Source organism: Capricornis sumatraensis, chromosome 4, assembly GCF_032405125.1.
Source record: "Capricornis sumatraensis isolate serow.1 chromosome 4, serow.2, whole genome shotgun sequence".
Taxonomy (NCBI): Eukaryota; Metazoa; Chordata; class Mammalia; order Artiodactyla; family Bovidae; genus Capricornis; species Capricornis sumatraensis.
Window position 1 is genome coordinate 138,360,631 of NC_091072.1, and position 16,048 is coordinate 138,376,678.

Genomic DNA, 16,048 nt, shown 5'->3' on the forward strand with positions numbered 1-16,048 from the left:
TCAAGATCTCAGGGCTACTAAGCCAGAGAAAGTGAAAGTGAAGTCGTTCAGTCATGTCCGACTCTCTGTGACCCCATGGACTGTAGCCTACCACCAGGCTCCTCCGTCCATGGGATTTTCCAGACAAGAGTACTGGAGTGGGTTGCTGTTTCCTTCTCCAGGAGATCTTCCCGACCCAGAGACTGAACCCAGGTCTCCTACATTGTAGGCAGATGCTTTACCATTTGAGCCACCAGGGAAGTAAGCCAGAGAATGCTAAGGATAACCAAGGAGAAGGACTCCTGGTTAAAAGCTTTCTCATTCAAACTTGCCATCCTTCTAAAAGAACAGCTAACTTGGGGGCGGGGGAGAGGGTCACCTCCCCGCTGTCTCTGAGCAATACGATGACCTTAAAATTGGGCTTAATGATTCTAATTCTCATCCCACTAGGAGGCAAATGGGATTAGAAAAAGCAAAAGCAAGAAGGGGAGGAAAAAGAAAGTCGGAGGAAGGACCAGGAAGAAGGACGGGCATCAGGGAGAGGAGGAGAAGAGAGCGAAAGCTGGTAAGGAGCAGAAATCAATCAGGGTGGGGAGGATTGAGACCAAGGAGGGAAAGAGGAGGTGAGAAAGGAGGGGAACGAAGGTAAGTGGAGAGAGGGAAGGTGGTAATGGTGGGGCATTTGGACTGAAAGAGAAAAGATAAAGAGAAAGTAAATGGAAAGATGGAGGGAGTCCCTCAAAAATGACCTGTAAAGAAGGAGAGAGGGCTAGACGGCAAATGAGAAGAGGGAAGGAGGAAGTTAGCTTGACATGGGATTTTGGCTTACGGGCAGGTTCCACCACATCTATACACCACTCCAAACTTGAGTCCACCTCCTGCTTCTCCTCTCTGCTTCCATCTTAGGTCCCCTCTCAGTCCTGAGACTCCAACCTCTAACTGCGCTTATCTATGCCTCTGGACCTCACTTAACAACCCATCTAAAAATTTTGGGCAACAAAGTGTTTCTGTCAAATCATTCCTTCCAAGCTGACAGTTCCTCTCCTCTGCTTTGGCTGATCGTGCCTCTCCTGCCTCACTTGATAGACACCAATGGAATCAGTATTAATTTGAAATAGATTCAGGAAAAAATATTCTGTCATCTACTTGTGCCAAAACATTATATGTCACTCAAAGCTTAATAGAAATATTTTGGATTAACTTTTCTTTTGTGTTATGTACTCCATTAGCACAGATACCATAGAACTGACGGAAATTGGCTTAACTGGCTCCTTAATGAATTCACCAATACTCTGTCCCAGGCAAGTACCAAGAATAAAGTCTATTTATAGAAATTATTGACTCTTTATGTGTAGAGTTTTTAACTAAAGGCCTAGAGGTGATACTCTAATCAGGCTCTTGAAATCAACTGATAGTTCATTTTCATCCCTCAGAAGTATAATTCTTATGACTTAACCATTCAGTAGATAAGTGAAACCACAGGCAAGCTAAAGCAATTATCCTTTTCAATTTATTATAAAGATTTCCTGAGACAGCATTTATCAAGTATTTGTTATAACATCAAATAGAATAAAAGCCTTTCCCCTGCAATAAGCATGACATTTGAAGCTACAAAATGGCAAAGGTTTTTGTACTACTTTGATGTAGCTAAACATTATATATTTTTTATAGATGTAGAAGAGTAGACATCCTTCTGTAAGACTTTTATAATTCCTAACAACCCATTCTTCCTCAGATTTCATGCAGTGAGAATTATCCTTATTCTTGAAATGTTTTCTGTTGATACACTTTCTTGGTGGTCGCTGACATCCATACGTATAAACACACCAACACATAATATGCATTTGCCTCTTTCTTAAGCTTCCTTCTGTTAAAGACACACAATCTTTTCAATTTGGAAAGTGAAGATCATTATGAAGAATATTTTTAAATGAAATAATAAGAAAAACTTACTTAGTCAGTTTCCTCTTCTTTAAGCCATTTTTACTCCTGAGAATTAAAAAAAGAAAAGCAAATTTATCTGGGCTAAAGAATTGATTAACATATGATTAAGCTTAGGGAGCTTTAAATAATTATTGTATATCAGGCACCTCTATTATATTAAATTTTTATTAAAAATGCCTAATTTGTTTGATTACTTTCCCTTAAATGAAAAGATAATGATAAAAATTTCAGATTCATTAAAAAAATTCGATTAGATTTCAGAAGCAACCTATACTTTATATTTCAGATTTGCAAAAAAGCTGAGTTCTAGAAATATAATTTCTTGCTCCTAGGTATTAAGTTGCTCAAGTGTTTTGTAAATATGTAGAAATATCTGTTGGGTGAACACTCCAGGTTCTACAAGCAAGAAGGAAAAAAATTGGGAAATAAAGGTGACAGCTGATGGACAGAGAATGGACATACTGGTTTTTTACTTAAAGACTAAAAATAACATTTTTCAGACATTTTCAACAGGAATGTGAATTTGTGCTATCAGTGTTGCCATGTGTCATAAATTCTACTATAGCATTGTTCTTACTCAGTTTTGAACAGTTTTAAGCTATCTGAAGAATTGCACCTATTACTTGCTTGTTTCTGATTCATTCCTAGTCTGCAAACTCAAACACATATAATACTAATTATGCTCCAGCTAATTACATTTTAAGAGTATTTTAAAGGGTAATTATTTTCTACCAACATGGAAGATAACTGACCTAAATTACCTAAAGCTAGGATAGTATCTGCTGAAACCCTTAATTATTCTATTTAGATTGTCTTAAATAAATGATATTGATACATGATTGAGTGTTACAACTTTTATAAGTAGTTTTCAAAGGCCTTGAAATATTGACGGGAGTACCCAGACCTTCAGAGCACAAACAACAGGTAGTAAATAGCCAGTTGTGATCTGAGTACCCTTATGTGACAAAATATTTATTGATACTTAAAATTATGAATATTTGGGTACCCTCATTTCTGGAAAGTCTTTAGCAAATGAAATACTACTTCCTCTGGAATTTCATAGCACTTGATTCATGGAATATTTCTCATGTGGTCTGACCATGAGTTGTACATACACTGCTTGCTAGACTGTCCTGTGCCCTCAGAGCTGAGTACAGTTCATGGAACACTAGTGGGTGGCCAATAAATGCTTATTTAATTGCATTGAAACAAAACATCTGTATTATATCATCCTCACAATTTTACTTAATGATGCAATCAAGAATTGGATATTAGACTTGGTCTCATGAAGGATCCCACTGGGGAAATGGCACTTGTGGGTGAAGAGGAAGTAACAGAAGGGAGGACGGATTCATAATCGAAAGCGGTGTTTCTGTTTTTCCTTTTCTAGTTTCAGAGAGGTTTTATTTCTTCCCAATTCCTAGTGAAGATAATCCATTCAATAGTTCTTGTCATTTCTTTTCTCCCTCAGCTTCTTTTTATCTTCCATATTTGGGAATTAGAAGGAATAAACATTCAGGTTTTTACTTTGCCTCTTCATCATCTCCTCCCACAGGAAACCCCCCCAAAACAAAAAAAAAACATATTGGACAGAGCTGTGCCACATAGGTGTTTGGGAACCTAAAGAAATCATTTCTTGAATAATTTTCTTAAATTGGAGTAATTGCTTTCCAATGTTGAGTTCCTTTCTGCCATACAATGAAGTGTAGCAACGATGTGTGTACATCTATCTCCTTCCTCTTACCCCTCCCCCACCCCTCTAGGTCATTACAGAGCATCAAGCTGAGCTTCCTGTGCTCTTGAATAATTCTTTTACTCTGCTCTAGTAATGAAGAAAAGTTATAACCAACCTAGATAGCACATTAAAAAGCAGAGATATTATCTTTTTCTTAATCTGTGTGAATTTCTTTTTTAAAAAAATTATTGATTTTAATTGGAGGCTAATTACTCTACAATATTGAGTGGTTTTTGCCAAACATTGACATGAATCAGCCATGGGTTTACATGTGTTCCCCATCCTGAACTCCCCTCTCACCACTCTCCCCATTCCATCCCTCTGAGTTTACCCTGTCTCATGCATGATCTCAGAGATATTACTTTGCCAACAAAGGCCCATCTAGTCAACGCTGTGGTTTTTCCAGTAGTCATGTTTGGATGTGAGAACTGAACTATAAAGAAAGCTGAGTGCCGAAGAATTGATGCTTTTGAACTGTGGTGTTGGAGAAGACTCTTGAGAGTCTCTTGGACAGCAAGGAGATCCAACCAGTCCATTCTAAAGGAGATCAGTCCTGAATATTCATTGGAAGGACTGATGCTGAAGCTGAAGCTCCAATACTTTGGCCACTTGATGTGAAGAACTGACTCATTGGAAAAGACCTTGATGCTGGGAAAGATTGAAGGCAGGAGGACAAGGGGATGACAGAGGATGAGATGGTTTGACGGCATCACTGACTCAATGGACGTGAGTCTGGGTGAACTCTGGGAGTTGGTGATGGACAGGGAGACCTGGTGTGCTGCAGTCCATGGGGTCAGAGAGTCAGACACGACTGAACAACTGAACTGAACTGAACTGTAATGATAACTTACTCAACCTTAGGAATCATACATTTACTTCCTGTAGGAGGAGCCCATTACTTTAGTGCCTGATGAAAGCAGAATTTTAGCATCACAAGAAACAATTCTGGTAACTCTGGAGGTTGCCAACATATTTTGTAATTCAGAGTGAAATTAAAAAAAGAAAAACACAAAACCTTTCTGTTAACAGACTTTAAGGGAAACCAGGAGGAAAAAAATGTCTGTGGTAGGGTAACACTGAATAAACATAGTGCTGAAATATTAAGCCGCTACTGTTCCACAGCTGTCTTGAAACCTGATTCATGGAAGAGAGGCACTATTTTTTCTTTCTGTTGCATTCACTGATTGAATGAACCTAAAATACAATGTGAAATTCTACCACATGTTTTGTATGCTCTTGTCTTAAGTATCTGTCTTTATAGTTTGTGTACGACTTTCATTGTTCTGATTAGATTTTACTAAATTGCTGAAGATTCCCAAGGGTTCTTGTTATGTAAAGCTATGGGACATGCCAGTACTGAATTGTGGGACTTTAGAGCAAGACTGAGAGAATGTTCCCACATTTTCAATGGCTGTACTGATCCTATGACTCAAATCAAGGGAAAATTAGCTTTTAAACATGTTAAGTTCAGGCTTTGCTAGCAGTTTTTCCTTCATCACTTTATGGACAGAGCTCATGAGTGTGTGCATGCCACAGTGAGCATTTTGGGTGATGTTGAGGTCATCATCTTGTCATTGCAAAAGATTTTCTGAATAACTGATTAATAACACCCATCTGACATATAGTATATACACATATAGGATTATGTACTTCTTTTGCTTTTTCTCTTTTACATGCATTAGATATGGTTCAAAACCCTAATGACTTCAAGAAGTTAAGATGCACTAGGAGGTGGAAGGGAGGTTCAAGAGGAAGGGGACATATGTATACCTATGGCTGATTCATGTTGATGTATGGCAGAGACCCACACAATATTGTAAAGCAATTATCTTCCAATTAAAAATAAATACATTTTTTAAAAAAGATGCATTCTTTATAAGTTCTTCATGATTATGACTGTCTTGGAAAGCCCACCAGAATGGAATTCATTCCAAGAGGAATATCAGGCAATGGCAGAGACATGGGGTCTATGATGGTTAAAAACAAGCACAAAGTAAACCTGAAAACAATAAACTCAAAAAGCTCTAAATTTCCTAAGCAGTATGTACTTTTTCATGATACAAACACAAATCATCTTCACATCTTAAAAAGGTCTTTAGAGTGATGTCATTCTCTGAATAGAACATGCAACAAACAGGAGTAAAGCTGAGCAGTAATATTGCAACATGCTTAAAATACTGACTATTAAGGATTTAGAACAGGCAGATGAGTATGTGAGTAGAGCATGAGGTGACTGTGATGGTAAAGAAAAGACAGCAACAACACTGAATCTGGAGAGAGCTGGTCCAAATGAGATGGTTTTCTTTGAATAGGAAATACAATCTCAGAGCACTACAGTCAGAAATCCTGGCAGAATGCAATTTTAAGATTAAGCCAATGGACACATAGGCTCCATGGTGATTCTGCCACTACTTGGGAAAAGATTTGAGCAACCCTATTTAGGCAGGAGACAGATGGGCCTGGCAGGGTAAACCAGTTGGAGATTCATTCTCTGTTGGCAAGAAAAGAATAGCAGGACAATTAAGGGAGGAGGCTAGGCCTTGCTCAGACCACGTATTTCTTGTTCCTGGAGTCAGGAGACCTCCCTGACTACACCTGCAGAGAAAGGCTCCTTGGAGGTCAAAGGGGGAATAATGTCAAGGGATGCCCTGCCCAGATGACTGTGAGGTAGAGATGTGTGGGAGGATCCCGAGATATATCAAATATGGACTGTGAACCAAGCAAAGCAAAATGATTGGCTGAAGGAAACCCAGAAGAAATGCCCAATAAAAGCAATTCAAACTGCCATGAGGGTGTGACTTAGCGAATCTCTCTCCCCGAGTCTGCCTGTGTCCATCCACATGTACTGTACATTTTCCCTCTTAATAAATACTCTACTTGTTTCATTAATTTCCCTCTTTGTGAAATTCTTTTCTGCAAAGCTGAAGGGCCAGGGGTCTTGTCACTGGCCACTGGTCTGGTGGCTAGGACCTGGTGTTTTTGCCACTGTGACCCAGCCCACTCCAAGCCATTGCCAGCTGAGGCCACCTGAGATCAATATGAGGGAGAAAGAGTCTCTGGATTTCCACACAAACCATGAGAAGCATCAGGAGGATTTTAGACAAATCATCAGGAATGCATCTATCCAAGAAGTTGACAGGTTAGACATGAAGCCAGGCAGTGTTAAAAATGAAGGGGATGGCTCTGTTATTTGGGGTGGTTGTTAATAGAGAGGTGAAATATGAAGACAGACATATCTGAAGGAGGATTTTAAAAGACTACCTAGCAAATGAAAGCAGGGGAAAATATCCACAATTTATGAGATGAAGAGAAAAGTAGCAAAGAGTAGGGAATTTGGGTGGCTTTGTGAGAGTACTGAACTGTAATTAAAGGAGTAGGGACCATACATTTTACCTTTTTTATATCTTGCATAGCACAAGTCTAGGGCTGGAAACAGTTTGGGTTCAGTATATTTTCATTGCTTGTTATGTGTGCTGGTGCTAAGTAGCTTCAGTCGTGTCCAACTCTGTGTGACCCCATAGACGGCAGCCCACCAGGCCTCCCCGTCCCTGGGACTCTCCAGGCAAGAATACCGGAGTGGGTTGCCATTTCCTTCTCCAGTGTATGCAAGTGAAAAGTGAAAGTGAAGTCGCTCAGTCGTGTCCAACTCTTTGCGACCCCATGGACTGCAGCCCACCAGGTTTCTCCATCCATGGGATTTTCCAGGAGAGAGTACTGGAGTTGGGTGCCATTGCCTTATGTGTGCAGTTGATGGAAAATGCAGAAAGCCTGGGGCTCCATCTTTTGCTTTCTTGTCTCATCTGGAGATAACCATTTATAGCCTCAGGACCATTCTTTTAAAAATTACTGAATGAACAGAACTTGAAGGGGTTGCTGAAATTTGAACCTGTGTTCATCAGTGGGAGGGCTTTCTTGGTAGCACAGCTGGTAAAGAATTCGCCTGCCACACAGTTGACCCCAGTTCGATTCCTGGATTGAGAAGATCCCCTAGAGAGGGGATAGGCTACTCACTCTAGTATTCTTAGGCTTCCCTGGTGGCTCAGACAGTAAAGAATCCTCCTGCAAAGCAGGAGACCTGGGTTTGATCCCTGGGTTGGAAAAATCCCCTGGAGAAGGGAATGGCTACCTACTCCAGTATTCTTGCCTAGAGAATTCCATGGACAGAGGAGCCTGGCAGGTTATAGTACATGGGATCTCAAAGACTTGGACATAACTGAGCGATTAACACTTTTACTACCTTTTCACTTTCCACTCATATAGGAACACCATCTGATGTCAAATATTTAAAATATTGATTGACTGTGGTGAAGTCCTATACAGGAGACTGTTATTAAGAATAAACTAGGAATAACAGTGAAGGGGTCTTTCTCATCCAGCACATTCCTCCGACTTTATTACTTACACAGCACGTCTACCACGTTTCAGAAGTTTTTCAACTAGTCCTTTTTTTTTTTTTTTTATAAAGAAAATAGAAATTCTGGTATTAACAAACTCCATTGTGAGGACATTGTTTTTTATACTTTTCCCATTGAAAATCAAAGTTGTAACTTTGCCCACTGTATTTTTTCTGTCTTCAGAGAAGCCCAACATTTGATCAATTCTAATTGATTGGCTAACTCTCCAGAATGCTTTAAATATTGAATTCTGTCCTCTCCCCAACCATGAGACCTTTTTCCAGTCCATGAACTGGTTTTTATTGTTTTTATCTGAGTCCTTCTCAATTTGTCCAGGTTTCTGGATCCATTCGTACATAATTTAGTACTTAAACACCATAGACTAATACTTAAGGACAATGTTTTTTTTTCCTCTGAGAAACTGGTGCCTTATGCTGACTTATGGTTCAGAAAAAGAAATAGTTCTTCGGGATACATTAATCTCAAAATTCAAGATCATGAGCATTATACTTTATAAAAACTAAAAGATACTCTTTGAGATTTGATTATTAAAATGATTTAAAAGTCAAGAAAATAAGAATTTAAAGGAGGCTTTTTAGAGAGGAAAGAATAGATTTCAGAGACACTTCGGTTTGGAATCTGAATTTTCTATATAGTCATGTGATGTCAAGATAGCTAATCTCCTTTCGCCTCTATTTCTACCACTGTAAAATGATGCTGATAACAGTCTTTGCAGAGGTGTGGGGACAATTAAAGGATTACACAAAGAGGCTCACACATAGTCAGTGGTTCAATATTCACTGAGTGAGCATCATCATAAAAACATAAAGTCCCCCTCAAACAGAGTACAGTGCTCTGGGTTTCTTTGTCTGATTGCATTTCTTTTTTTTTTTCTTTTTTTCTTGGAAATATGGAGCTAACCAATGGAAATTGTGAGAAAAATGGAATGCATCATTTTTAAAGATGAGAGGCCATGGACTAGCTCAACAATGAAATGAATAACTAACAATAGATGGAAGAAAAGCTTGCCAAGAACATCACAAGAAGAAAGTTTAATTGGGAAAACATTATAGTTAGCATCTGGGTACCATTAGCTGCTTTATTCCATTTCAGTACATGATTAATAATTTCACATGCTGCTAAACACATAAAATCATCAAAAAGGGTTTTCTCTTTGGTTTACTTCTTGAAAGCTAACTTTTAAAGATTTTGTGTTAGGTAAATAGTAAAAAAGTCACTTACCAAGGATTAATATAAAATGCCAAAAGATAATCAGTCCAAAGACATGAGGGTAGCAGGGTTAAGAAAGCAAATATACTCCTACGCCTGTGAGCGTTGATAGATAACAGATGTAAAGATGAAAAAGTGGCAAGAGTTAGTAATACAAACTGTGAACAGAGATCAGTAAATTACTGACTGGGATCAATTAAAATGACAAGCACCTTAATTACAGTTAAATATTATTCCATTCTCTGAAATTTAAACATGAGGACTTAAATGCTATAATATTGCCCAAATCAGTTTTATTCACATGCGGCCTTATTGTAATCAGATATATTTTTTTCAACTTGGTTTGTGTCAATTAGCCTGCTATTAGGTGATTACATTTTGCATTCATTTAAATGAGGCTCTGAAATGCCTCATTAGTTACCTCCAGTCTTATTCTTGGATATTACCCTTGCAATGCTTAAGGCTATTTTAAGAAATCTATAACATCTTTTGATAGCTAACAGCAGCTTGTGTAAGGAATACAAATGGTTACTTTGAGTATACTGATTCTGGTAAACAAGCTTTCAGAACACATTCTTATAAAGATGCACTGCTAGGTATGGCTTTCTATATTATTTAAAATATAAATGATTATAATACACCATTCCTCAAAATAATCCTTAAAACAAGGGCATGGCATGACATCCACATACCATTCATCCAACATATTACTATGTAGCTCACTGACTGCCTAATTTCCAATCTTACTTATACTCCATGGAGTAGGAGCAAAATTACTTAGCTTCACATTAATTCTAATGCAGACTGTCGATTTTAAAATGCCTGTTTTGAATCAAATTTCAGATATTTAAAACCTAGTAAAATAAAACACTTATTAATGTAGATCTTAAAATATCCTTTGGTTGTATTTATAATTATTCTGAGAATTAGGGAAAATGACCTTGTCAGTTTGTTACTTTAGTTATTACACATCTCCACTGAGATATGTATTCTCAGTTAGCCAGAAAATGTTAGCATTGGCAACACTGTCTTTTGCCCAGAGCTGCAGAAGAATTTCTCTTAACTTTTATAGGAATGTCCTGAAATGAATTCTCTTTTGTTTCAGTTCTCCCATAACTGATCTCTCAAAAAGTTTGTAAATTGTGACCAGTTATATAGTTAGTAAATATATTGATCTGAGTCACAAGTACAATGCTATCAGTTTCTAGATGGGTCCCTCATCACTACTCTGTGAATGAGTCTTTTTTAAGGGTGAGATAGGCAAGCAATGGGATTGCCCAGGTGGTGCTAGTGGTAAAGAATCTACCTGCTAACCAGGAGATGCAGGTTCGAGCCCTGGGTTGGGGAAATCCCCTAGAGTAGGAACTGGCAACCCACTCCAGTACTCTTGCCTGGAAAATTCCATGGACAGAGAAGCCTGGTGGGCTACAGCTCATGGGGTTGCGAAGAGTCTGACACAACTGAGTGACTGAGCATAGGCAAGAAATGAATATCAGTGAGTCAGTCTCTTAATCTTGGAGAGAGTGCTAATAATATTTGAACCAACCTAGAAATGTTTTCTAACTTTTTACTATCAAGAGTTTATGGGTTACTTTTGACAGTTGGATGAATCATATTTGAATAGCAAAATTCCATTCAGGGTGAAATTTTAAAATAGCACAGCATATTGTCTTATTAAAAATAATCTGATATCACCTAGATTTTCAGCTAAAGTGGTCTCAACTAGTTGCCCATTTAACATTTACAGTTTAAATAAGCACCCCCCTCATTAATTCTGAGAGTAAAATTTCTAGTATCACATATCTACTTCTTTCAGATTAAACATTTTTAGGGGGTTAGGAAAATAGAAAAAAAAAGTCACCGAGGATTAACATGAAACGTATATCTTTAAAGGTATATTGCATGGAATTGCTTATGAAAGAAACTAGAATATGTAAGCAGTGGCTTCATATTAAATGGTTACTTAATTGGCAGTTTTGTTGGGTATTCATTGCTGTGCATAGGATCATTAATTCATATGAATTACTGTTAGGTATAATGTCAACTGATTTAACTTCATGACAATGCTTTCTTAGTTCTCAGAATACCTCCTCCCTCCAAGTCCTTAATACTCAAGCATATAGAAATAACGAGGCTACCTTTCTCAGGGAATCTTTGGTATTTATCTTCCTGTAAGCATAAGAGTTGAGAGCCCCGAACTGAATACTTCTTGATTTTTCAACAGAAGTAGTGGCTCAGGCACTGAAGCTTGAGTTTAAACAGAGATGCTGTTCTGTCTCTTGTCTACTTCCCTGGACTATCCTCTTCCATCTTCAGCCACACTTCCTCCATGACCCTCCTGCATTAACCCTTCATCAGCCCAGCTGCGGGCAACTCACACAACTGCTTCATTTCATTCCTTTGTGTAATGTATCAGTAGAGAGCTGACCACCTCATTTTCTCTCCTTCTTAGTTAAATTAAGCTTATATAAACTAATGTACTCTGTGAAGAAGTCATCTTCAAGTTCACTCTCACTGAAATTATGAAAGGATAACCAGGCAAAACCATCTATTTCCAAATACAACACAGTCAAGTCTGGAGCACACACAGCATAGTCAAGCTACCTAGAGACTTGTTCCAAAACAGTACTCACCAGTTGTACGGGAGTTTCCCATCCCGCTCCAAGGATGCAAAATTGACAAAAGTTCCTGCTCCACACTCCCTGTTGGAAAAGAACCGCAAAATCAAGATCAGCGTTTGACAGAGCACATTTTACTTTGACATAAAAGAGTCTTTATGTCAAGGTAAAAAGTTATCTTAAGGTAAAAAGCCTTGGTGTCATCTCAGAGGATGAGATGGCTGGACAGCATCACTGATGCAATAGACATGAACTTGGGCAAACTCTGGGAGATGATGAGGGACAGGGAAGACTGGTGTGCTAGAGTCCACAGGGGCACAGAGTGAGACACAACTGGGCTCCTGAACAACAACAAAGAAGAGTCTTTAATAACTAATCATCAGAGCATTAACAATTTAAAAAGTCAATATAAGTTGCTTGCATTCCACATATGGATATGATGCAAAGTAGAAAGACAAAATTTTTCACAGGGGTGTACACACACAAGTCAAGTTATTTGAAGCCTAAAAGATTTGGTTCATAGTCCTTACCAAAGTGCACTCATGATTGTAACATTAACTGTTGAATGAACTATAGTGGGTAGAATACTTTCATTATTATTGTTATTTTTTTTTACAAAACCTTCACTAGTAAGGTATAGAAATGCTCTTACATAGACTAAAGGTTTTCCATTTTCAGCAACTGTTCATTGTTTTTACAGCATTTTGATTTCCTCTTTAATAGATGGTGGATCAAACTGAATTGCTTTCTCCCTCCAAAACTTTCCTCTTATGTTGTTATGCCCATATTATTCATCACTTGAGATAAAAGAGTGATACATACTGAAATGGATTGGCTTATGCATCAGTAGAAAATATTGTTAAAGTTTTTTTTTTTCCAGAAGTGGAGGGAAAAGGTAAACATAATTCTCATGCTTTCTCTGCCTTTTGGTTAACAACATGTGGAAATAACATAGCTCACTGGGGCGCATACATTTCATTTTTTTCTCTCTATAAAATTGATGGGCTTATTCAGAATTGGAGCAGAGATTCTGACATTACTGGCACCACGTCATTACTTCAGTTATCTGTCTGTCCTCATTAGTGTTCTAAGAACAGCTTTCTTTCTTGAAAAGCACACTAACATATTATTATTTCATGTGGTATATATTATAAATTGGATATCATCAATTAATTTTCCTATATCAATTTCCTACATATGGGATTTCTTTTATTCTCTAACTCAAGGGTTCTTAATCTAGGATCCAAGGGTAGAATTTATAGCTCTATGAACATATGTGGGGAAAAAAACCACATCTTTATTTTCACAATTTATAACTGAAATTTAGTAATTGCTTCAAGTATTAAAGTATACAAGCCCCAGTGACACCATCAGCACTTGTGAGATTTGCTAATAGAAACTGAAGACTTTTTCTACAATAGACCTGCTGCAGGTTTTAAAATATTGTTCATCGTCATCACTCTGATGAAATTTGGGAGTACTTAGATTTCCTACTAAATATTGTTATCAACTGTGTTAATAAAAAAGCATACAACTCATCTGTTTTCTGAACACTTTGATTACCACATTTTCATATAATTATTTTCCTTTTTAATCCTATGTGTCTTATTTTATGCATTTGGTAGGAAAGCACTATTCTTGGAAGAGATCTACAGGCTTCATCAGACTGCCAGAGAGAACCATGTACAAAAAATATCAAGAATCTCTGCTCTGATGACAAGCTGGCTGAAGTAGAATCATTCCTCCTAAATCCATCACAAAGGACCCTCCTGCAACAATACCCTCATAAATACCCCTACTCCCATTTCTACTTCTGTTACCAACCCCCCTCACTATTACTATTAACAGCTAACATTTATTGCATGCTTCCTATGATACTACGCGGTTGCTGCAATTATTGTTCCTAACTAATCTCTAATGCAGGACTGTTATCATCTGTTTTTTTTTTTCCTTATTGAGTTGTTTATTTGTTTCTTATTGATGTGTAGAAATTTAAAAATATATTTTGATATATGCTCTTTCCCCTGCTTCTCGGCCACCACACTCTCCTAATTTTGCTTCCACTCCACTGGATGCCTCTTGTCAGCTTTGTTTTTGCCATTATCTTTCATCTTCTCTCTAAAAATCTTAGATTGTTCTGGTGCTTAATCCAGGGCCCTCTTTTCTAATTTACACTTCATTCCTGGACTGCCTCCAGTCATAGCTTTAATACCATTTATATGCTAAGAACTTCCAAACAGAAAGTACTTGAGGATGCGCTCTGATAAATGCATCAGTGGTCAAAGGAATAGGGAATCCACAAAATCGTAAATCAAAAGGCTTTCCTAACAGCAAGAAAAATGAAACTGCCTGCAAATCTGTGTAATGGAACAGAACTAACAGGGGGACTCGAAAGGACCTTTTCATAAACTCAACAAATGTTTTCGAATAAAACAGCTTCAACAGAACTAATGAGGAAAGGGATTTCTTTTCTTCCTTGTGGTCTCCATATATATTAACTCTTTTCATTTCGCATGCTTAGTAGGATAGATCTTTCTTTTACCCCCAAATATTTTGAAAGTGAAAGTGAAAATGTTAGTGGTTCAGTTATGTCCGGCCCATTGTGATTCCACAAACTGTAGCCACCAGGCTCCTCTGTCCATGGAATTCTCCAGGCAAGAATACTGGACTGGGTTGCTGTTTCCTTCTTCAGGGGGTCTTCCCCACCCAGAGATGGAATCTGTATCTGTCGCATTCCAGGCAGATTCTTTACCATCTGAGCCACCAGGGAAGCCCAAAATATGTTTGGAAATATCCACATACAATGAATGGATCCCAGTATATGGGCTGCTTAAAATGATAAGATTGACAGTAAGAGGTCTGACTTTGTGTAAACAAACCATCCTTTGCTTTACTATTTCAATGGTAATGTTTTCTAAAACAATATTGAAAAGTCTACTTAGAAAACAAAAAATAGAAATAGGCATTAAAAACTAAAAGTAAACTCACCCCTGTACAATTTAAGTGTTAAACGCCATTGTTGTATTGTTTATTCACTAAATTGTGTCTGATTCTTTTGTGACCCCATGGACTATAGCCTGCCAGGCTCCTCTGTCCATGGGATTTCCCAGGCAAGAAAATTGGAGTGGGTTGACATTTCCTTCTCCAGGGGAATCTTCCTGGCCTGGGGATTGAGCCCATATCTCCTGCATTGGCAAGCATGTTCTTTACCACTGAGCCACCAGGGAAGCCTATATGTAAAAGCTACACGTACATGGTAAATATGCTAATCACTCAATCATGTCTAACTCTTTGGGACCCCATGAACTATAGCTCATCACGCTCCTCTGTCCACACCATTCTCCAGGCAAGAATACTGAAGTAAGTTGTCATTCTCTTCTCCAGAGGATAAGTGCAACCCAGGGATCGAACTCAGGTCTCCTGCATTGCAGGCAGATTCTTTACCTTTGGAGCCACAGGGAAGCCCACAGGATAGATAATAATATTCTAAAGCCTATGGGTAAAAGTTGAGCAAAATGCAACTTACCTTGCCATCTGCAGATGCTTTCTCCTAAGAATGATAAGGGTAACAAGCAGCAGTCCAATTAACAGTGTGCTGAGGATGGCCAGCACGGAGATGACCACCACGTTGGGATTCATCTCTGTAACTAAAGATAAAAGCCATACATCTTCACTGGGGCTGCACCATTCATCATATCTCATCTAAAGACTAACACACTTATGACCATAGCAACAATAGCAACAATGACATTTCTCTGAGTCAGTGATGGCTTCTTGCTGGTCAACTCTTATTTAGTAGAATAGATTGACAAACAGTGTTTGGGTGGGTGGAAGAACTGAGTCCACTTCAAAGGCCCATGTTTAGGACATTCTTATTAAAGAAAACCATGAAATGTATGTAATGCCTGTGCCATGATTTAAACTCATTTGAAAACAAAAATGCTAGAAGTCATTATCATGTATCATCACTGTTTAACATTTTCAAAAGCTTAGAGAGAGGCAGGCTCTTATTTTATGTCCATGGCTTTCAAGTCAGAAAGCACAACTGTGTATTTCCCTCACATAATAACGTATATGAAAACGGCATTAGCACCCTGCCATCTGCTGCAGCACTTAACGCATCGCTAGCAGCAGGCTTTCTGATGATC

General features: G+C 38.2%; 1 protein-coding gene across 1 annotated transcript in view; it reads right to left on the reverse strand.

Annotated features, from left to right (window-relative positions):
* The window catches only part of PTPRO (protein tyrosine phosphatase receptor type O), a 121,517-nt gene that overhangs the window by 35,582 nt on the left and 69,887 nt on the right, over positions 1-16,048 (reverse strand). The window contains exons 14-17 of the mRNA XM_068971502.1: positions 15,427-15,547; positions 11,916-11,984; positions 9,295-9,378; positions 1,933-1,968 (exon numbers count right to left, since the gene is read on the reverse strand). Of these exons, the coding sequence (XP_068827603.1) occupies positions 1,933-1,968; positions 9,295-9,378; positions 11,916-11,984; positions 15,427-15,547 (310 nt within the window). The remainder of the gene's footprint in view (positions 1-1,932; positions 1,969-9,294; positions 9,379-11,915; positions 11,985-15,426; positions 15,548-16,048) is intronic.